The 24019-nt window shown below is 47.9% G+C and overlaps 1 protein-coding gene across 3 annotated transcripts in view; it reads left to right on the top strand.

Moving 5' to 3' along the window:
- Window positions 1-24019, top strand: part of IQSEC2 (IQ motif and Sec7 domain ArfGEF 2) — an 81797-nt gene that overhangs the window by 10004 nt on the left and 47774 nt on the right. For all 3 annotated transcript variants that reach the window (XM_066249586.1, XM_066249585.1, XM_066249592.1), the window contains exon 2: window positions 14182-14211. In XM_066249586.1, coding sequence (XP_066105683.1) covers window positions 14182-14211 — 30 coding nt within the window. The remainder of the gene's footprint in view (window positions 1-14181; window positions 14212-24019) is intronic.

The raw sequence follows: 24019 nt of genomic DNA, 5'->3' as shown, positions 1-24019 counted from the left end.
AGACAAAGTTGAAAAACAAAGCGAAACAAAAGAAAAATAGTTATTTCCTTCTCATTCATGAAATCTCCCATAGACAATGACTGGAAGAATTCAGTGCTCCACAAAGATTTGCTTCTCCTGAAAACTGGTTTATTTCCTCCTTGCTAGTACGAGGCTGTCACAGCTGATTGTATCTTGCTTTCTGCCTCCTCCACCAGTTAATTTGAAGGACAGCCCCGGTATCTTTGTTGAACCCTTTTCCTGAGTTCTTATTTTCTAGTTCAATTTTTCTTATTTTCTTACCTGTATTTTTAGAGTAAGCCACTTCAATCCTTTGTGACAGAGGTAGATATAAATAACTAACAGGCATAAATAGTTAAATGAATGGAAGGTTGGAAAGGCTGGACTGGCAATGGTAGCGTTTGAAGGGGACCAGAGGGTGTGTAGGGTGGGGCAGCCGAGAAGGCTGCGCTGTGTGGATCACCATGGTCTTCCGGGAACTGAGGGTGGTTAGGGAGGAGCCAGTCCTTCCTTCCCTCGCCTGTCTTGCCCCTGCTCTAAAAAGAAGCATGGGGTGAAGAACAGGTCCTCATGTCAACGCCCCCTTGGAATCATTAACTTCCCTCCTTTTGCATGTACTATGTGGGAGACTCAAGTCCAAAGACGGAGGAGGAACTTATTTTTCAAATTAAATCAAAGCAGCACATTTACACAATGTTAAAAAGGCAAATAATAGTACACAAGAACCTATATGGGGCCCTGGCCGGTTGGCTCAGTGGTAGAGCGTTGGCCTGGCGTGCGGAAGTCCCGGGTTCGGTTCCCAGCCAGGGCACACAGGAGAGGTGCCCATCTGCTTCTCCACCCCTCCCCCTCTCCTTCCTCTCTGTCTCTCTCTTCCCCTCCCGCAGCCGAGGCTCCATTGGAGCAAGGATGGCCCGGGCGCTGGGGATGGCTCCTTGGCCTCTGCCCCAGGCGCTGGAGTGGCTCTGGTCGCGGCAGAGCGACGCCCCGGAGGGGCAGAGTCCAGGTCGGGCGCATGCGAGAGTCTGTCTGACTGTCTCTCCCCATTTCCAGCTTCAGAAAAATACAAAAAAAAAAAAAAAAAAAAAAAAAAGAAGAACCTATAAGGTAAGACATCAACGTCGCCCTGCCCTCACTTCACAGCTCCCAGAAGGAACACTTTTACCATTTAGGTTTTCTGGTGCTAACTTCTTATTTCAAAATGACATGCTCTAATGGTTATTTCTTCATTTTTAACTTTAAACATTACCTGTTGAAGTCTTCCTACTGTGACAAATGAGAATTTAGCTTATTTATAACTCTTGGCTCTTTCTGGCCCCACCTAAATTTTGATAATCATATTACTATATATATAATTATGTACTATGTAACTATATAGTTATTAGTTACCTTTGTAACTTTCTTAACTACTACTTTGAAATGTGATTTCTTATTCCATCAATTTCCCAGTTTTCCTTGATCAGTCAGTGTGTGAGATGTAGTTACTAGTGCCCCATCGGTCCCTCCATCTGTCCTCTGTCCTTCTGCCTCCCAACCTCTCTGTGTTCAGTAATTTTGCCTCCAGTGAGGCTGGTTACATTTGTATCTTTTTTTTTTTTTTTTTTTGTATTTTTCTGAAGCTGGAAATGAGGAGAGACAGTCAGACAGACTCCCGCATGCACCCGACCGGGATCCACCCGGCACACCCACCAGGGGCGACGCTCTGCCCACCAGGGGGCGATGCTCTGCCCCTCCAGGGAGTCACTCTGCCGCACCAGAGCCACTCCAGCGCCTGGGGCAGAGGCCAAGGAGCCATCCCCAGCGCCTGGGCCATCTTTGCTCCAGTGGAGCCCTGGCTGCGGGAGGGGAAGAGAGAGACAGAGAGGAAGGAGGGGGGGGGTGGAGAAGCAAATGGGCGCTTCTCCTATGTGCCCTGGCCGGGAATCAAACCCGGGTTCCCCGCACGCCAGGCCGACGCTCTGCCGCTGAGCCAACCAGCCAGGGCCTACATTTGTATCTTGTTCTGTAACAATAATTAGGTTTCCAGTGCTTTATCTTGACAAATTGATTTCAAAAGTTGACCACCAAGACAGTGTTTGTGTGATGATGACTGTCAATATTATTCATCTCAAGACCAAACAGTGTACTATAATTGCACATCACTTCCCACAGATATCCTGTCACAAACTTCGTACTTCCAAAAAAATGTCTTTAGCGTCAAGATCAAATGAATTTTCCTTTTTTATGCTCTACAAGTGGCCTAAAATCACATCACTTTTTATTTTGTTTCTTATTTGGACCAGGACTTTCTTTCTGCCTCCCTCCCTCCCTCCTTCCCTCCTTCTCTCTTATTTATTTTCTTGGTTGCTTACTGTTGTGTGGAGTTCTTGAATCCACAAGATAATCATAACACATGTTCTAGGAAATTTTACTTAGAGATTTTCTAGGAGTGGTTTTTTTTTTTAACTTCACACTGAAATATAAAATACATGTAGAAAAATACTCACATCACAAATAAATAACTTGGTCAATTTTTACAAGCCGAACGTTCCTTATGTAACCAGAACTCGGCTCAAGGTCTGTTTGTCATTCACCCCACCTGGTTCTCAGTGAGCCCTTGCCATTTGATACACCTTGTCTTTTCTTACATAATTTCTCTGATAGTTTCCTTCCTTTCATTTCTCTGTGCTCTCTTTCTGGAATGTCTGTTAGTTGGATGTTGAACTTCCTGGGTTGATCCTCGAAGCCACTCACCTTTTCTCTCATATTGACCATTTTCTAGTTTATGAACAAATTAATAGAAGGTCTGACTGAGATGTCTGTCTATCCAGACTAGTGTGTTCACTCACTGGCTTTATTTCAGGTGAGCCAACAAGGAGCTGACTGTTATAATGGATGTCCCCCTAAATGGCAGAATAAAAAGCACTTTATTGGGGGGGGCATCAACATGTCACTCAGTGCCCAAATTCACCCCGGGTAGTTTAATTTCTTTAGCCAAAAGCCCTCTGATATTTTGCCTGAGGGTGAATGCCATGCAGTTTGTGCTCTGGGTCTGCAGGTTGGGGGACAGGGGAGGATTTCCTATATTTACCTTCAGTTTATCCCCCATGTTTTCAGCTCCTCCCTCACATGTACCATCTCCAAGTCTGGAGTCTCTTTGGACCCCTGGTGGCCTGCCTGGCTTCCTCGCCGGCTGCAGTCCCCTGAGTGGTGTCCCTGGCTCTCTCCCACTGTGAACACTCTTCAGTTTGGTTTTTGCTTTCAGAAATTTGCGGCCATTTCTCATCACCCTCTCTCTCACATCCTTTTCACTGTTATGGGTTTGTACCTTATTTTATTCCTTCACTTTCACGTTAGTCGGGTCCTAGGAGAGAGGGGAGATATAAACATTTGTGCTCTTGTAGCCCAAACTAAGGTTAAAACTACTTTTAAAATGGTTGTTTTGTTTCCTCAATCGGTTTTTTTCTTTGTTGGTTTTTTTTTTTTTTTGTATTTTTCTGAAGCTGGAAATGGGGAGTCAGACAGACTCCCGCATGCGCCTGACCGAGATCCACCCGGCACGCCCACCAGGGGCGATGCTCTGCCCACCAGGGGGCGATGCTCTGCCCCTCCGGGGCGTCACTCTGCCACGACCAGAGCCACTCTAGCGCTTGGGGCAGAGGCCAAGGAGCCATCCCCAGCGCCCGGGCCATCTTTGCTCCAATGGAGCCTTGGCTGCGGGAGGGGAAGAGAGAGACAGAGAGGAAGGAGGGGGGGTGGAGAAGCAAATGGGCGCTTCTCCTATGTGCCCTGGCCGGGAATCGAACCCAGGTCCCCCGCACGCCAGGCCGATGCTCTACCGCTGAGCCAACCGGCCAGGGCCCTCAATCCGTTTTGAGAATGGAAATTATTAGTAAATCCCAAATCCCCAAGCTCGAATGGCCTTGCTTAGGCACGGGTTGCCTCTGGCTCCAGCCCTGCCACGAGCATTGCCATGGAAGCCTTAAGAGCACCCCTTTCCCTCAGCGTCAGCCACCGAGACCATGCAACTGGCCCCTGCCTTGGCCCTGCTTTCCTCTGGCCCCTGAGTCGGCCCCTCCAGCTCTCAGGAAGCCCTTGCTGTGATCGAAGAGGGTCCGGGTGTGCTGTGAGCTGTGCATTGGCGGGATTTAGGTGGATGTTTGGAGAGCAGCCTAGCCTCCTTTGCTTAGGAAGTGGGGATCCGGTGGGCCAGACATGGGCCCCAAATGCACAGAAAGGGGCTTTGAGGCAGAGCTGAGGCTTCTGCAGCAGCGGGCTGCTGTAGCTGCTGCTCCCCCTTCCACCCACTCTTTCTCATCATGGCTGAACCTCCATCCCTCTTTCTCCAACAGAGGGAGGCAGGAAGGGAGGGCTGGAAAGCCAGTTCCATTTTCCTTTCTCTCCCCACCCCCTCTGTTATAGTACTGAGCTGAACTGGCCTGCAATACCTATGCCTAACCCTACCTCCTACCTTCCCTTTCTGGTGCTTCCCTCTTCCATCCTGAATGATTATTTCTTCCAAAAGCACTCCCCGAATGCTCATGGTGTGGGAGCCTTGGGCTGCAGTGTGTGGAGGGGAGATCCGACTCAGGCAAGGGAGAGAGAACAAGCTTACCTCTGGTGTGGGAGACAAAGTACCGCTTAGCTCTGGCATGACGGAAGGAAGCCACAGCAGTAGCAGTTAAAAGCGTCGGTTTTGGAATCAGACAAACGCAGACTTGAATATGAGCTGCATTACTTATTAGCTGTGTGACTCTAGGTAAATCACGTTGCTACTCTGAGCCTTGATTTTCCCATCTATATGAGAAGGATATTATCTACCTTGTACAGCTGTAATGAAGATAATACAAATCTCAGACCATTGTAGGTGCTTAATAAATAGTTACTTTATTCTTTTTGGGTTATTAGAAGGCAGAATATACTAAGGACCAAATAAAACTTGATTTCGTGATTGAAAGGAATTGGGGGTTAGGGAAGACAGCACTTGACCTTATCACTCCTGAGGCCAAGACCCCCAGAAGCTCCCTAGTAATTATAGGATGAAGTTCACACTCTTGCCTTATGTTCAAGGCTCTCTTTGCTGTAGTCTCTGCCTGTATTTTTTTTTTTTTTTTTTTTTTTTTTTTTTTTTTTTTTAGTGAGGGAGAGAGAGAGTGGGAAAGACAGGGACAGACAGACAGGAAGGGAGAGAGATGGAAAGCGTCAATTCATAGTTGCAGCACCTTAGTTGTTCATTGATTGCTTTCTCATATGTGCCTTCACTGGAGGCTACAGTAGAGCAAGTGACTCCTTGCTCAAGCCAGCGACCTCTGGGCTCAAGCCAGTGACCATGGGGTCATGTCTATGATTCCACGCAAGCTGGCAATGTTGGGGTTTTGAACCTGGGTCTTCAGCATCCCACACTGATGCTCTGTCCACTGTACCACCACCTGGTCAGGGTTTTTAAAATGTTTTTCTGCCTGCATTTTTTAAAATAAAAATGTGAAGTAATACTTGCCTCTGTATTTCCTGAAAAAGAAATTTAAAAAGCAATAGCCAAATATTTATTTTGAAATATGCAGCAATCATTATCATTATCATTACCATCCTTACCATCCCAGAACTTGTCCAATGGGTAGTAGAAACAAGGACTATAAGAAGAGTAATCAGAAGCAAAAAGATAACCAGCAGCGGAAACCACCAGGCCCTTCATTCTGCATCCCCACCACCATGTTGGCCTTGATGTTGTGTGGCCTGCTGAAAGCAGTTACAGTATCCAATGAGCTTTATGATTTTCCTGTAGTTCATCTAGTTGTTCTTCTCTTTTGATAAATCTTTATAAGATTTTCTTGCATGCCACCATTACCTCATCCATCTGACTTCAATACCTGTCTATCTGTCATTTCTAAGTCTGATTCCTGGCTCAGATGGGCCCTTCACAAAGGGGTCTTCCTTGCCACCTGCATTATCTTTCAAAAGGTTTTTACTTTCCCTTTTCACATAGTCATGATTTAGGCGGCACTTGAACTTGGGAGACAACTTTGCTTTTCCCTTAGTGCTTTTCCACTTCCTGGCCATTACAAGTAGGTCTCCACACCATTTATTGCATGCACCTCTGGGTCAGACCATAACCCCACACATCTTTCTAGCCACTCTGTTCCCTTCTTGACCTTGCACTCAAGTTGTACTGAACTACGTGGGGTTCCTTAAGCATAGCAGACTTTTTTTTTTTTTTTTGTATTTTTCTGAAGCTGGAAACGGGAGAGACAGTCAGACAGACTCCCGCATGCGCCCGACCGGGATCCACCCGGCACACCCACCAGGGGCAACGCTCTGCCCACCAGGGGGCGATGCTCTGCCCCTCTGGGGCATCGCTCTGCCGCGACCAGAGCCACTCCAGCGCCTGGGGCAGAGGCCAAGGAGCCATCCCCAGCGCCCGGGCCATCTTTGCTCCAATGGAGCCTCGGCTGCGGGAGGGGAAGAGAGAGACAGAGAGGAAGGAGGGGGGGTGGAGAAGCAAATGGGCGCTTCTCCTATGTGCCCTGGCCAGGAATCGAAACTGGGCCCCCCGTGCGCCAGGCCGTCACTCTACCGCTGAGCCAACCGGCCAGGGCCAAGCATAGCAGACTTCTTTATGCTTCCATGCTTATGTTCCTACTATTCTTCTGGCCAAGAATGCCTTTTTACTCCTGTCTACATGGCAGATATCTACTTGACTGCTGAAGAACATCTTCACAGTTCCAGGCACTGGGAAACAGTGTACAAAGCATACAAGACCTCTGGCCTAAGGAGAAGACATTCTAGTGTGTGAGTGTAGGGAGCAGGGACAGAAAAGAAACAAGAAGATACAGAATATGTCAAATAGTGGTAAGTTCTATAGAAAAAAAGAAAGCTGGGCAGGAGGATGGGGAGTGCAGAGGTCCAGCCAGCCCCACCACAGCCAATGTTCACAAGACCATTACTAAGCAGTCTTCTCATTTAAGCAGTACCCAATCTTATTACAAATTTATTATAACTATAATCCTTCCAACACCATTTCTGGGTTAGTGGTATTATTACCTCTAATATATTGATCAATAAACTGTACCTGACAGATGTAAATTACATAGTTAGGAGGGGCAGAGCTGAGATTTAAACCTGGGCATATCAGACCCACAGCCTATGCTCACAATCACTAAGCCATTGTGATCCCAGCAAGCCTCATAACAACTCTGTGAGGTTAGAATTATTATACCTGTTTTATAGTTGGGAAAACTTAGGTTCAGAGAGGAAAATTGACTTATCCTTGGTTGCACAACAAATAAATGGATTTGAATCCAAACCTGTCCAACACTCAGGGCTAGGCCCTTCTGCAAACCCTCAGGGCTAGGAGTGACCTGTGGACTTGCCTGTGTTGATATTTCTGGGACCCAATTGTTTGGAATAGTTGAGGTCATGGGCCCTCTAATCTTACCACTTATGGTTCATATGGAACCTTGAGATGTATGTGGACACCCTAGCCCTCATTCAAGCTCCATCTATTTCTCCTTCCCCTTGACCACCTGTTGGGCCTAGCAGGTGGACCTGGATAAGACATACAATTCCTGCAAGTAAGCTCAAGAACTTTGGACAGGGAATTCTGGGATTCTGGGTACCTGGAGTGCAGTCTGTAAGAGAGAGAACCAAATGTCCTGATGGACATGCTCCCTTTGCCCTACAGACCCTTCAGCTCATGGAGAAGTGCCTCTGAAGTGTATGACTCAGTGTAGGGGTCTCTGTTTGCCAATACAACCTATGCCATTGTGACTTGCCCTAGGCTGGGCTCCATGAGCCTCCTTTGGCTTCCTGTGCTAGATCCTGCTTTGCAGTGAGGATAGGGTGGTGGTCCATGGGTCTGGGCTTTGAGGGTCCCTGGCCAGTGAAGACCTGAGCCTTCCCAGCACACATTGGTAGATGTGTACACAGACCTAAGGTCCTCTTCACAGTATTTTGTTCATAGCACTCTCAGGATATTTATCTTCCTTTTTTAGGAGCTTTAAAAAATTATACATTTAATGTAGTCTTCTATTACAACATTTAGAAAAACTTGGAGAAAAACAGTACCCCTCATTATAACACACATAGGTAGCTACTCTGAACATTTGATGTATTTCCCTCATTCTCTGCATTTTTTTCATCTAGTTGAAATGATACAGCACGTATGATTTTGTCTTTCTTTTTTTCTTGTTTGAGCATTTCTCCATGTTATTGCATATTCTTCATAAGCATAACTTTTAATGGCAAGAATGCACCATATGTACTTAACCGTCCTCTGAATGTAGGGTATAGAAGCCAGACCCATTTCTTTTACTGGTTTAAATTATGCTACAGCAGGCATCTTTGCACATACAGCTTTTAGGGAACTTCCAACTTTTAGGGAACTGTACTTGTACAAGAACAATTGCATTTAGCTTATTTCTCTTCCTAGATGATCCCCTCTGGCTGCTCTGATTCATTCTTATAGTCATTCATTTACTCATTCATTCCATCACCACATATTTGCTCTGTACCTCTGTGGTAACTGAGGGTGTGGACACAACTAAGACACAGCCTCAGACCACTAGGAACTCTCAGTCTACACGAAGAGTCAGGCATGTAAATGGACATTTTCAGAACAATTTGATTTAGAGCTGTGACAGAGCCGAGAAAAGGATCCTGTAGGAGAACAGAGGAAGGGCTCCTCATCCAGCCTGGGGACATTGAGACAAGCTTCCTGGAGGAGGTCTTGACTAAATAAGTCATTGGAGGATGAATAAGAGTTGGCCAAAATAAGAAAGGGAACTTCCTGTTAACCCAACAAACTGAATAAACTTATTTATCTTTGTTGCTGCCCCAAATCCCACTGAACTATAAGTAAAGGAATAAAAAGTTAGAAATACATAAGGTTGGAAATGCTGGCCAGAAGTAAACTATTCCACCCATAAAGCCCCATAAATGCTCAGGATTCATAGCTGCTATGAACCAGAAAGCAGGGTGAGGTACAGAGCTGAAAACAGGGAGAATATTGAAAATCTGTTAACAGACTCTCTTGGCCCTTCTCCAGCCCCATCCATTTAGGGACTCCCACACCTCCTCCTCTGTAGCTGAAGGTTGATTCTTTGGAGAAATTGAAGTAAAAAGCCTCTGCGCTTAGGGACACCAGAAACAATGAAGAATGGGTAAAACAGGGCTGCAAGCAGAGGGGTCTGCATTCTAGAACAGTGGGACCCCAACTTCCTTCTACTCCCCTAATTCTAGGACACCAAAGTTATGACCATACTAAAAGGAGTTTTCTCTGGGGAAACTGAAAGGCCCCAGAAAAAGGACTCCAGAAGATGACATTTAACAGCCTTCCAACAAAAGAACAGGCTTCCAGCTCAGTAACTCTGTAGTAAAACCTGGCAAGTGCCATCTACACAAAGAGATTCCCATCAGCTTGTTAGTGTCATGGGAGCCAATGGCCAAGGTTCGCCATCCAAGGATACTTAAAATAGATATACTTCATTTCATGTAAATTAAACATCAATAAAACTGACATTAAAAAAAACACCCAAGCCTTAGATAGCTAGAGATGATTGGCTAAGTATAAGGTAATCTGAGGAAGACCATCAACCTGCAAGAATGACCGAAAAAACAAGCAAGCAAACAAGCAAATATAAAAAAGAACCTGGAAGGAACCTGGGAGATGAAAGACAGTAAGAGTCAAAATAAAGATTTCAACAGAAGGACTAGAAAATAAAAGGTGAGGAAATGTCCTAGGAAGCAGAATAACAAGACAAAGAGATGGACAACAGAGAAGATGAGAAAATTGGAAGATCAATTGGGGAACTTCAACATGCAACAATAGGAGCTCCAGAAATAAAGAACGGAGGAAACAGCAGGAAGGAAATTCAAAGACAACACAAGAATATGTCCAGAACTAATGGAGTGAAAATCCCACTGAGTAACCAGCAAAATAAATGATAAAAAGACCCATACCAAGGTATGCTCCTATGAAATACCAGGGATAAAGGGAAGATCCTAAAAGCTTCCAGAGAAAAACCATGTCATATACAAAGGATCAAGAAAAAGAATGACATCAGACTTCTCAACAGTAACACTGGAAGCTAGGAGACAATGAAGCAGTGTTCTTAAAATTCTGAGAGGACATAATTTTCAACCTAGAAGTCAGTTGGTATCAATCAAAGTTGAAGGTGTAATAAAAACATTCTCAGGGCGCTGGCCAGCTGGCTCAGTGGATAGAATGTTGGCCCAGCATGCTGACATCCCAGATTTGATCCTGGGTCAGGGCACACAAGGGAAGCAACCGTCTACGTCTCTCCTTCTTCCTTTCTCCTTTTCTCCCTCTTCCCCTCCTGCAGCCAGTGGCTTGAGTGGTTTGAGCATCGGTCCCTGGGCACTGAGGATAGCTTGGCTGGTCCGAGTGCATCAACTTCAGGTGCTAAAAATAGCTTGGTTGATTCGAGCATCAGCCCAGATAGGGTTACCAGGTGGATCCCGGTTGGGGTGCATACGAGAGTCTGTCTCACTGTCTCCCCTCCTCTCACTTAAAAAAAGAAAAGACATTCTCAGACATGTAAGATCTAAAGATTTTATGACTCTTGGGTCAGGGTACCCACCTTTTTCTCCTTGAAACACTTCTGGGAGGAGTCCTGTTCACAGTTGCCTTTCAAGTCTCCTTAAAAAAATCTACTTTCATTGGTATCCAATTTCCTTTCTGTTGGACACCTGATTTTTTAAACTTGTTACTTAAATTGTGGCTTGAGGACCAGTCTGTTTCTTTCAGGTAACTTTCCCTATCTTGTTCCTGATGTATTTTACACTTAAAAATAAATAGTTTAGTTCTCAGAGGATAACCTTGTTTATCTGATCTCAGGTTCTTGGGGAGAGATGCCTAATAGTTTCCCCAGATGCTGCTTATAGATTGCTTAGAGAGTCAAAACCAAAGTCAGAGAATCTGGTCAGAAGGCAAGGCAAGGACACAAACCCCCATATGGATATGAAGGGCTTATATCATTTTCAATTATTCTGCCCTGTTGTCCTCATAAGTCCCCAAAAGATGCAGGAACTTTCTGTATTTTGCCATTTATTCTTCCATCTGTTAGATTGTCCCTAGTACCTGGAAGCAGCAACATCAAAATCCTTGGTCAGGTTATTTGCCTGAGTTTTTGGTTCAGAAATAGTAACTATGCTCACAGGCTTCAAAACGTTATTGTTTAGTGAGCATAACTCGTGAGGATGGGAATTGGCATAGCTGAGCCTTTGAGAAACCTGGTCTCCTGAGTAGCCTTTCATTAGGGGGAGTCTGTGGGACTAGCAGAAATCCATCTCCTCTCCTGCCATGGATTGATAAAATGAGGCTTGCTACCTGGGTCTTTGCTTCTTTGTGTAGGTAGATGAACCTGGTTGATAAAAGAGAAACTGGAATTCTGAAGAAACTAAATATTTAGGGCCTGAAGGTTGTTCAGAATTCAACTAACAGCACCCCATTATTTTATAGATGAGGAACCAAGGTCCAGAGAGCTGTGACTTGTCCAACTCTACATATACTGCCAGTTAGGGCAGGAGCCATAATAAAACCAAGCATTCTTTCCACGAGTCTATGCTGCCTCCCAAAAGAATGGCAGCCCAGCTTCCTGGACTAAGAGATGGATCAATCACTGGGCAGGGCATTAGCCCCAAAGAGGTGTTAATAATGATGATTGTTATCTATACGTAATTAATAATATACTAAGTGCATAAGGGGCTACAAGCCCCTAAGATGGAAGCAGCCCTCATGAAGGTTATATGATGTTGCATACCCCCACACTAGCAAAAATCAGTAGCTAACGGATTGTTTTGTCCCCCCCTTAACTGTCATCTTGAGGACTGTAGCATGTTTCAGAAGAAAGCGCCCTAGAGATTAAGCGTCTGTCTTGACATTGGTGAACCAGGATAAGGAAAGACACCTTAACCGTGTGCAACTGCCCAGCCCCGAGCTATTGGTGCAGTGGGGTCTAGTGGGAAAAGCACAAGTTTGGGGTCCACACCAAGCTCCCCTTTCTTGTGTGACATGGGGCAAACCATTTTACCTTCTCTTAGTCTCAGTTTCATCATCTTAAAATTGAATAGGTTATTCCCACTTTGCAAGATCAAAAGAGATAATGTACAAAAAAGAGCCTGACACTTGGCTCGGCATGTGGTAGGTGTAGTGATTGTTCACATGAGAATGGAGATGAGTATGTATGTTGATCTAAAGTAGATTGGGGCAGGGGGTCAGTGTGTGAACAAGTTGAGGGTTTGCATGCCGGTTGGGACCTGGTTACAGTAGACTGCATAAGTGTGTGCTGGGGTGTGGGGGTGGGGTGGGGTAGCAAGGACACCAGCCTGCCTGGAACAGAGGGTTAATGTTGGGGAGAGAGGCTGGGGGGGCGTGGCTTCCATTATGTTGGACGTTGGAGCATCACTGAAGTTAGGGCCCTCCAATCTGGTACCTGTGAATAATTGGGCCAGGCCTCTGAAGCAATCTTGTTGCTGCAGAGTCAGGTAGAAAGTTTTAATAAATGTAAAAAGGTGCTTTGTGGCCCTGGTCATCCATCCATTTAGGGGACTGAGAAGGCTAAAGGTTTTGTTTTGTTGTATTTTATTTTATTTTGTTTTTAATTGATTTTGAGAGAGGGGAGGAGAGAGAGAAACATCCATTTGTTGTTCCACTTATTTATGCGTTCATTGGCTGATTCTTGTATGTGCCCTGACCCGGGATCAAACCTGCAACCTTGGTGTATCGAGACAATGCTCTAACTGAGCTACCGGGCCAAGGCCACTATGTACCATGTGCTAGGCACTGTGGTAGGCCAAGCCCCACAGCCCTGCACACAAGGGGAGGGATTCTCACCACCTCTCCCCCATTTTACAAGTGAAAAAGTTGAGGCTGGACAGAGGGGAGTGCCTTCCCCAGGATTATGTGGCTAGTAAGAGCAGAGCTGGAAGTACTGTACTTGCCCACTATGTGAGCTCCAGCCCCCACCTCACCAGTGGGTGCTCCATTCAGTCTTCCACCAAACACTCTCTTCTGAGGTCCACCTGGTTCCTGTGTGTCCCTCTCATTTTGCACTCATTATAGATGACGCTCCCCTCGCTAAAGGTCGCATCATGGTTCTCTCCCCTGAGGACAGAGCCTGCAATGTGTTCCTCTCTGTCCCCTCTGCAGTGTGTCATGGTTGGGGGAGGAGGGTGAAGAAAGAGAAAGAAGATGACAGGGGATGGGGAAGGCACTTCCCACACTCTCCCACTTCTTTCAAGTTCTCTGGTCCTTCTTCTTGCCCTTCCCCACCCACAGCACCATATTCCTTTCTAACTCCCTAACCCCCTCCCCTGCATGGCGCGTGTGCACGCATGCGTGCGCACGCACACGTGTGTGTGCGCGCACACACACAGCTCTTAGGAAAGAGCAGCAGAGGGGTGTGGTTCAGATTTCACTCATTCCCTCATTTCCTTCAAAGCTATCCCCCATCCCATTCTCTTTTGTCTTGTTGCCCTTCCTTTGCCTCTGAGGGGGCCTCACAATGAAGAAGGCAGACCAATGCCATAGAAAGGAGCTCAGCCGCTGACTCACTAACCCTCTCAGCCTCGTTCTCTTCATCTGGAAAATAAGCAGGTTGAGCCAGGCAATTGGCAAAGCCTCTTCTATGTTGGTAATAATACCTGGCACTTGTCTGCCGGATTCCAAAGGGTTTAATCATCCCAAACAGCTCTGTGGGAATTGGCCTTGTATTTCAAGTAGGGAGACTGAGGCTCAGATTCCAAGAGGGGAAGTGACTAGCCTGGGTCCCAAGGCTGGTAAGTGGCAGAGCTGATATCTGAGGCTTGGCCTGTGTGTGTTCAAAGCTTGGATTTTACCCCAGCCCGCAGCTGCAGACTGCCACTCAGCACTCTGAGGAAGGTCTCACTCCTCACCATGACCCACCAGGCCCACGTGGTTGGTACTTGGCACCTCTTTGACTTCACCTCTGACCACTCTTCCCCTCACTCACCCCACACCAGCCACACTGTCCTCCTTCCTGACCCAACAACTGGCCAGGCCCTTTGTCATTTCAAGCCCTTTACACCAGCTCTTCACTGTGCCTGAAATACCTTCCTCCTCATTTTCATGACATGTGTTAGGCTTCAAGGCCACTGCGTAGGGCAGAGGGAGCAGAGGTGAGAGCACACGCTGACTGTTGGGTTTTGTTTCTGTTTCCCTTTCAGATCTGATGGTGAGAATTCCAGAACAGTCAGGTCAGTACTTCCTTTTTTTAATAGTAGTTGGGAGATGGGACAGGGACTGGGGTGGGGGACTTTTGGTTTTGTTACTTCAGGATCTGTGGGGGGGGGTGGCTAACTCCAGGGGTATTCCCCATGGTATTCAGGGTGGATATGGAGTGGGGTGGGAGGGCTGGGGTGACTGTGGCAGGCATGGGGAGGCTGTGGGAACTGTTCACAGTATTTCTGACCTTAGCTGACTGGAGGTTTGGGCTGAACCCGAGAGGGGTTCATGGGATCTGCCCAGGTAGGAAAGCTGACCTGCAGAGAGTTTATCTCCGGCCCTGGGACCTCTTCAACCTTCTCCTTCCAGGAGGAGAGGGTGCAATACATGTGGGGCTTCCCTGGTCTGGCTTTCATGCTCTATCTGAATGACTCTAGCCCTGAGTAGTGGGGATTTGGATGGTCTTTTGATGTGACACAGTCTACCTACATATAAGAAATATACAGTAAGGTGACAAGTGCACGTAGGGTTTTTTGTTTGTTTGTTTTGCGTGCTTGGGAAAAAGGTGTACAAGCTTCAGTAAGTTTATAGAGTGTGCTCAATCTGCCACTGGAGGAGGTGGGGGTACAACTGGGTTAGAAACAAAGGCGATTGGTGCATTTCCCTGACCTTAACTGATCAGAACCTTCATGAAGACATGTGTTAAGTATAAGACTCAGTGGGAGTGATGGGGTCTCAGAGAAGGGCCCATTAGCTTTAGAGTTCAGGTCGGGGGTGATGCTGAGGGCTTCTGAGATTAGATGGGCCTAGACAACAGAGGCATGGGATGGGGGTGCACTAGGTCCCAGACCGGGCTGCAGCTAGCATATACGACACCTTCATGAAGAGTAGAAGCCACTGAGTGGGTCAGTTGAGGACTGTTCCCTTTCCACTGGGCCACTGCGGCCCAGCACCAGGGTTTCTGACTCAGTGAGCAGAGCACAGGTCAGATTCAGCCCCCACCCGCCACTCCTGCCCTCTTGGCTGTGAACCCTTGTGCAGGGCACAGCTTGTCCAACTATATGCAGCAGCCCAGGTCCTGGCCTTCAGGCAGTGGATATGGGAGGGGGCGTAGGAGCCTAGCATACAGACAGAGGTGCATAATGACACACACTGTGCCCTGGCATTCCAGGCAGAGGGTGTAGGGTGAGCGTACTGATGCCCAGGGCTAAGGGAGGGACTGTGGAATGGGAACACGCTTGGGCCAGGAGGAAATCAAGGGGAATGTGATGGCCGTAGTCAGGCCCAGTATATATAACAAGACACAATTAGTCCTTGCCCATGCATGCAGTGAAGGATACAGTATGGACATAATCTGTTCTAACGTTTAGAAAGGCACTAGTCTCAAAGAGGACATGGGTCCCTCTGTCCCGCTGTGGATTTAGACAAAGATAATTTGGGCTGACCCCTAGCACAGGCCCCAGGCATTCCTGTTGATATGTCTGCCACTTGTTGAGGGGCAGATTGAAGGATCTCTAACTCTGATTTCTTCCCGGCAAGGGAGTTCCTAGGACCTGTAGCTCAGGGTATTTAGTAATTATCATAATCATAAGTCATATGGTGAATAAGTTGGACTTTTATAACTTACTGAAGTTGTCAAGGACTTTCTTTTGTTTGATCCTCCCAGTGAGACTGTGGGCGGAGCCTGGGCTAGCATTATCATCATTGTTTTACAGTTGAGGAAACTGTGGCTCAGCCTGGTTTGCCCACAGCCATGCAACTAATACTTGGCTGAGCCTAGATTCAAACCCAGGACTGCCTGGAACAGAGCCCAGAGCCCGGCCCACGCCATTCCTGTGGGAGCTGTTGGAAGCCTTACAGATAATAGTAATCATCCTCATCCTCATCCTAATATTAATAATAATTGCAGTTATCGTTTGCTCTTCACATATTAAAAACGCTGAACACGTCCTTATTTACTGTTCACAGTAGCCCTAATTAGACATGGATTCGGATCTGTCATTTACAGATGAGAAATATGAGGTTCCCGAGAGGTCAGTGACTTACCCAAGGACAGAAGAGCAATGGGGCTGGTGGCATCACTCTGACTCATGCCCTGGGCTCTGTGGTTCCGAAGCCAGCATCTGGGTTACTGAGACATGCTTCCCGATATCCATCCTGGGCCCACAGTCAAAGCTACAGGCACCTTGAGGACTCAGCAATCGGAGAAGCAAGAGTCAGACTTGGGCTGTGGAAGGGATCTAAAACACAGCACTTATGGGGCAAGATCTTGCAATCGTGGTGGGAAGACTCTTAACTTGGGACCAGGGACAGGTGGGGTTGTCTGAGGATGCTCTCAGTATCTGTGTGCAAATTCTGTAGCTCAGTTCAGTTAGGGGTCAGGGACGGCTCCCAGGAGAAGGCAGCATATAAGCTGGGCTATGGAGGACTGACAGGCCAACTCAGGCATCGGGCATCACTGAAAGTGGAACCTACGTTCTCGAGAATTGAGGGTGGGATTAGAGATGGTGGTTGTTGGTTGGGCTAAAGAAGATTTGGGCAGGAGAAGCTGAAATGTTAAAGATTGGAGCACTGGTTAGGACTGGGTCACAGGCACCTTCTGTCATCAGTGAGAAGCCGGGGAAATTTGGAGGAGAGACTGGGCTCAGCGGCATGGCAAAGGAAGCGAAGGGCATCATTTATAGCTAGACCACTTTCCAGATACATGACTTTAGACAAATCTAGTCATCCCTTGGAGCCTCAGTGTTCTTCTCCAATGAACGCGTGTGTGTGTGTGTGGTGTGGTGTGTGGTGTAGTGTGTGTGTGGTGTATGGTGTGTGTGTGTGTGTGTCTGTGGTGTGGTGTGTGTGTGTGTGTGTGTGTGTGAGAGAGAGAGAGAGAGAGAGAAAAAAAGAGAGAAAGAGAGAGAGAGAGAGAGAGAGAGAAGATTAGAAGGGTAGGAGGAACACCAAGGAGAGGGGTTAGGCTGTGGCTGTGTTGAAAGTGAAACAGCAAGGATTGAGCAGAATTGGTGAATTGAAAACCCCCGCGACAAGGCCCAGGCCTGAGGGCTCCCAGGTATGGGGTGCCAGAAGAAGTGTGGAGTCTAATTTGAGCTGAACAGCTGGTGTTTCAGGAGGGCTGTGGGTAGAGAAAGGTGTCTGGACTTCCTGCAGATCTGTGAGAACTTGTCAAACCTCCAGGCACCTTCAGCCGAGACCTAGAGAGGGACTGGTGATGGCTCAACATCATGAAAGCTCTCAGCGGGGCCTGCTTTCTAGCTGTGTGTTCTTTGTGAAGCCACTTAACCTCTCCGATCCTTGTTAGTTTCCTCATCGGTAAAATGAGGATAATTCTTACCTCTGTGGGTTGATGTGAGAATTTACAGTAAAGCAATGCTCAGCGTGAAAGAATGGCTAACACATTGGAGTACCTTCTGCCCTCCCTTAACCCAATCTATTGTCATATGCTGAATAGTCAAGCTTGAGAAATGTGAGGTGTAGAACTTGAAAACTGAGGGGCAGGAGAAGCCAATACCTCTGGCACCAGTAGTGGAGGGAGCCCAGGCCTCGAGGCGCTGCCTCTACAGTTAGGGCCAGGCTGGAACTGGGGAGTGAGGGGACCAGGGACCTTGCTGGGGATGTTAGGTACACAGGATGAGAGATGGAAGAGGTGGCCTGTTGCTAGGGAAGGAGGGAGGGGGTGGGGAGCTGCTGACACCGGAGGAGCCAGGAATGTCCCCATGGCAACGGGAGCCACTGCAATCTCGGGAGGAGAGGTGGGAGGAGGAGCCATGGCTGGCTCTGCTCCCAGCAGAGGCCTCCCACTCTGGGCCTCAGTGCCCCCATTTGTCCAACAGGAGTTTGGATTAGATAATCTCTAAAATTCTTCCTTCTTTTGACCTCTTGGTTCTCTCGGGTGGCTGAGACCTCAAAGACGACCTTCCATGGATCTTCCATTCACACGTCTAAGACCTCACAAGTCCCCAGAACTGCCCCAGCTGTATTGACTCTTCCCTCCCATGCTGCCTTCTGTTCTGTGCGGCCTGGGTGCCCACCCCATCCAGCTGTCTGTTCCCATCCCTTCCTTTGCCTAGAACCTTGTCACTTACTGCCTGCCCAATGCACTCTGAGGGGCCCAATTCCAGTCCTGCCCACCCTGGCAAGCCTTCCCTGCCTGCTTCTTACCTCTTGGGCTTCTTTGGCTCCAACGGTCTGAGCTCCTCCCGCTATCCTTAGTAATCACTGCTGCACCTTATCAAGACACCTCTAAGAGCTGCGCTCCACACAGAACACCTGACAGGCTGAAATCTTTACAGTATATCTATGGTGTCATATCGCAAATCCCATTTTATATACGACACTGTGCTCTGAGAGCTTATGTGACTTGTCTGCAGTCCCTTGGGTACTGTGTGGTAGAGACAGGCCTGGAACTTGACTCTGTGTGAATGCTGCCACCCCAGGCCTGAGGTGGCTGTTAGCAGCCATACTTACCGGGTGCTGGCTAAAGCTATATTATACGCCACCGGACACCATGCTGGGCACTTTCCTATATTCCCTCCTCTAATCCTCACGATAATCCCATAGGGTATATGTTCTTGTCATTTTACAGATGAGGAAACCGAAGCTTAGAGAGCTGAAATAGTTTTTGCCAGTGGTAGAGCTGGCATAGAAATCCAGATCATCCGAGTTGCCATCACCACGCTGTGCTGTGTACCGGGGTTAACCCAGGCGTATTCCAGAAGCACCACAGAATGTCCCTATGTACCAGGCCTGTGTTGTGTGATCCTTGGGGCGAGAAGGGAGGGGGACAGAAGCAGGGTACAGACACCAGTGGCAGTCCCAAATAGGACCGTGCCACCAAGGAGAAGCCAGTTGTAAGGATAAGAGTCCAGAGAGGGTGGAGTTGAAATCTGACAGTGGGACAGAGGAGAAGGGAAGTGGGGGAATTTGGATAATTTCCCAAAGAAGGTAACTTTCCAGGAAGCTCACAAGAGACAAGAAGGGGTAAGAGGGTCCTCCGTCCCCTTCCTGTTTGCATTTCCTTGCCCCTGCCTGGCCTGGCTCCAAAAGTAGGTGACCCCTAAGCTGGCGGCATGCCTGGTTGACACCAAAATAAACTTCTCTCTCTTCTCCTCCCCTTGCTTCTGTCCCCTCTGTCCTGGCTTTAATTAGCAGCCTTGGGTATGAGTCACTTGGCAGCTGGGGTGGGAGGCTGCGCAGCACCCAGTCAAACCTCCACTCCTGGCCCAAACCTTGCGGGCAACGCCACTGCGTTCTTGCCTTTGGGTGCACTCCTGCCGCCGCCGGCAGGCCACATCCGGGCGTGCGGGTGTGAGGAGCACGGGGTGGGGGGGCAGCACTTCATGCTAGCGAATGTCCGTGCATGTCAGGGTGTCCGCACTGGTTGTTGCTGCCTTTGTTTCTGTGTGCCACTGGATGTCAGAGTGTGTGTGTGTGTGTGTGTGTGTGTGTGTGTGTGTGTAGCTTTAGTGTTTGTCTGTGGTAGAAAGTTTCAGGCAATGAAGGAACATTTGGGTGAACACACACAAACACCTTACACTTTCATTCACTCCTCCCAACATAAGTGATCTTTATGTGTTTTTACTTATACAAGCCCTGCACTATATCCCCAAAGTTCTCTTGTCTAAGTCTGGGTACAGTTTGTTGCAGGGAACAGAAACCCACTCAAACTCACTCAAGGATGAAGGGTGGGGGGAACTATTGTGAGGCTACATCTCACAGAACCTAAGAATAGTAAATGAAGTATAGCCAGGCTTCACGCCAACTGGAAGAAGGACCAAAAAGTCAAGACCCAAAGGACCAAGATTGCTCTCTCTCTCTCTCTCTCTCTCTCTCTCTCTCTCTCTGATATATATATATATATATATATGAGAGAGAGAGACAGACAGACAGATATATATATCTGGGCCCTATGTCTCACCTCTTATGTTTCAGGACTTGCCTGGTCCCTGTCATCTCTTTGTCACTGACTTCTCTCCTTGGACTCGCTTCCTCTGCTTTCACACGGCCTGATGTGGCCACCAACCAGGAAGCAACGTGACCTTCCAACTTCAGGGTCCACCCCCATATAACTGCAGCGTTTCTGTCTAGCCTATGGTAACACGAGGTAGCAAGAGGCTGTAGGTGGGAGCCTATACTCTTCGAAGTGGGTGAGGTTAGAGAGGTCAAACACTTGACATTTGGTCTTCTACAGCGACCACAGTTTTTCTGTGTCCACAGTGAGATCTAAGCCCAGGTGGCAGTCTGCTCACAGACCCTTGACTAGAAGATTGCCCATTCATTAAGGTTTTGGTTCCTGCTGTCTTGCAAATTGACCTTTGCTCACTGTGCTTTCAAATTCCAAGCTCTTTCATCAAAATGCCCTATTTTATCTAAAAATTTCCCCTTATTTTATGCCCAAACCGCTTTGAAGTGCCGAGTGAGTATTGCTATTGCTCCCAGTATGTGGTGATTTCCATAGGCTCGGGACAATGGACACAATGCTACTCATGGTACAGCTGCCACCAAGTCCTTGGTGGCCTCAGAGATTTCTGCATTTTATTAGTGCAGCGACTGAATTTATAGTTATCTGCGGTATATAATTACAAGAACACATTAATCAATATTATCAGCTTGACGCTTGAGCTTAGTTTTCCATTAATACAAAGCCTGCAGTTTTCACATTAATTAAAGAGGGAATTAATGACCCCTTAGACAAATTTTCACCTCTGAGTAAAGAGTGGAACCAGCTGTGCCTGTAATGACTGTTCTCTAGACTCAGGGGCAATGCCCACAGCTCTGACCTCAGCCCAAGCCTCACATTCCCTGGCTGAGACTAAAGCCTGCCCACGTCCTCCTCAGAAGCCTCCTGTTTCTGGTCTGGCACATAGCAGGTGCAATTGTTATTTCTAATCAAAATGATACTTTTCTTATTATTGTTAAAGGCATCTTCCACATGGAAATGAGCAACCCGAATGGGCGATCATCCCAGACTCATGGCAGTCTCCTTCAGTTCCTCCCCCTCCTTTTTTTTTTTCCCCACTATTCCAAATATTAACAATTGCTTTGATTTCAAAAATGTCTGCTCTGTATCAGGTACTGTTAGGGAGCACTAGACACATATTATCGTTAATTTTCCTGTCTCGCCAAGTAATGGTGTCATATCCACTTTACCAATAGGAAACAAAACTAGAGAGATAAAGTAACTTGTTAGAGGTCATCCATCATTCATCCATCCATTTATTCAATCACTCACTCAAGGATGGTGTGCCAGACGCTAATGTGCTAAATTAAATGCGGTTGATAATGATGATAAGTAATAACAGAAAGCTCTGAGGAAGCTCACTGTCTTGTAAGGAAACAGACCATTTCCAGGAAGTGTAGGGTGCTGTGGGAGCGCCCCGAAGTACACCCAGCCCATCCTGAGGGCCAAGGTGACTTCTCCAAGCTCACATCTAAGCTGAGAGTTTGAAGATAGGTAGAAATTAGCCAGGTGCCGTGAGGTGAAGTGAACAGTGTTGCAGGTAGATGAAAAAATGTATGCTAGGGCTGTGGGAGGGGTCTTTGCCACTTGCCCTTGTGAATTACAAAAGCTGTATATGCAGTAGGATGGGACTGTCATGACAAGTGGTCTGGAAAGGAGGCAGAAAGTAAATTGGGAGGCTGGAATGGGGACCCTAATCAATTGGGCCCGGAGCTGAAGAACTGCAGGACCCAGGAGCAATTTCCGTGCTTCTGGGCTCTGGACTCCAGGAGACAGTTGGTTTGCATAGGAGGCACTGGGGCACAGCGTGGCCAGCGTCAGGCTGGGATTTCAGTGGCCACAGTGCCCTCTAGTGTCCATCATCTCATCTTGCAGTCTCCACCTCAGTGTGGATTGTGTATCTCCTACCGACACTTAACGGACCTGTGTGATTAGGTGTCCAGGGCTGGATGCTGGGGATACTGAGATGAATAAGACTTAGCCGCTGTCCCACAGAGCTCCTAGCCCAGAAGAAACAACAGACAGAGCTGAGAGAAACGCAAGGTGGAAAGGACACAGAAGGGTCAGAGCAGGTTCCCAGAAGAGCATAACCTCTGAGCTGACTTGTAAAGAACAAGGAGGAGCCGGAGAGGTGGGGAGGTAGCAGTGGGAGCGGGGTGGTGAGGAAGGGCCTTCTGAGCAGAGGGATAGCACAGGCAAAGATAGGCTGGCAGCAGCGTGACAGAGAATTGCACGCACTTCTGTCTGGGTGGAGCACAGGGTGAAGATGGGAGAGAGTTTAGACGAGCCGGACATGGTAGGGACTTCCCTATTCTTTTAGGATCACAAACCCGTCTGAGAATCTGATGAAAGTTATGCTCTCCCCAGAAATGTGCTGTTACTCACTGATATTTGCCATGCAATTTCAGGGGCTTCAGAGACACCCCCTATGCCTACCCACGAACCACAGGCTGCCAAATTGTTCTTAGCATAAATACTAAACTGTTGCTGTGGCTTTTGAGGCCCTGTCTGATCAGGCCCCGCCCACATCTCTAATCTCACCTCTCTTCCCTTTGCGTTTTCCACTCAGTCCCTTTGGCCTCTTTGCAGTTCCTGGAAATACCCCCTCAGATTCTTTGCCCAAGTTGTTTCCTCTGCCAGGGACATTCTCTCCTGCTACCTCCGCTTTTGCCCAGCTTAATTCCATTAGTTGTTGAACATCTGTTTCTTTTATTTGGCAATAGGCTCCATGAAATTAAGACATTGACTACTCTTAGACACTGCTGTGTCCAGCCCCCAGACCAGTGCCTGGTCTGCAGGATCTGTGAATAACTGAACAAAGACCTAGCCAGTGCTCTGTGGCCAGGCCAAGCTCTTCACCCATAATTCCTTCTTTCCTTCAGCCTCTGGTGGGTCATTACATGAGTCTACCCAACATGCTCAGATAATCTGAATTCCAAGAGTGGCCCAGATTAAGAGGTATTTTCCTAGAAATTGTCCCATGCCCGAAACAAACAGCTTTCCCATGGGTCTCCCTTGCCTCTCTGGGGGAAAGGTCAGACTCTCTCAGGCTCCAGCTGAGACACTTCATCGTGTGCATATTTGTCTCACTGCTCCTCACAAGAACCTGTGAGGTAGGAATTGCCACTTGTTTTTTATAGATGAAGAAACTGAGCCGCAGAGGGGTTACCAGCAGAAAAGTGGTCGACCTGGGATTTGTACTTGGCTCTACCAGGCGCCAAAGTGAAGGCTCTTGGCCTCACTAGAGAGAGGAAGAGGCTTGCCCAAGGTCACACAGCGTCAAGCTTCGGGCCAGGACTGGAATTTCTGTTACTTACAACTCCTGCCAGGCCAAGAGGAAGGCTTAGGCCAGAGATGCAGCTCTTGGTGCAATAACTGCAAATGGGCACCAGATGCAGCTGCAGCAGAAACTAGGACAGTTGCTGAAGGAGAGAGAAAGGAGCATAGGCTGAGTCCAAGGTCCTGCAGACCAGGGGGCATCAGGGGGTGAGCAGAGGACGCCACGAAGAACCCGCAGTTGCCAACTTTGTGGTGGTTTGGGGGACCTATCTCTCTCAGCAGCTTTGGCTTTCTTGAGAGGAACCAGCTGCCCCGGCAGGGAGGCAGGAAGGCTGGCCTGTTGCCTGTCAGCTCCTATTCTTTCTAGATCACTGGCCCCCTGGCCCCTCCCAAGGCTGCCTTCTGCTCAGAACAGCCAGAGGCCTGGGCTCTGGGGCCATGAAAGGACAAGGAGGCTCTGACATGGTTCTGGGGTGCTCCTCAGGAGCCCCAGATCACTCAGATCCTCCACATTCTCTCCTTTCCCCAGCCCCGCCCATACGGGGGAGAGAGGATTTGCTGTGGTAGGTAGTCGGGGAGTCAGGGCACCTAGATTC

This window comes from Saccopteryx bilineata, chromosome X (assembly GCF_036850765.1).
Source record: "Saccopteryx bilineata isolate mSacBil1 chromosome X, mSacBil1_pri_phased_curated, whole genome shotgun sequence".
Taxonomy (NCBI): Eukaryota; Metazoa; Chordata; class Mammalia; order Chiroptera; family Emballonuridae; genus Saccopteryx; species Saccopteryx bilineata.
The sequence above is the reverse complement of the archived record's forward strand: the minus strand, read 5'-3'. Positions and strand labels throughout refer to the sequence as shown.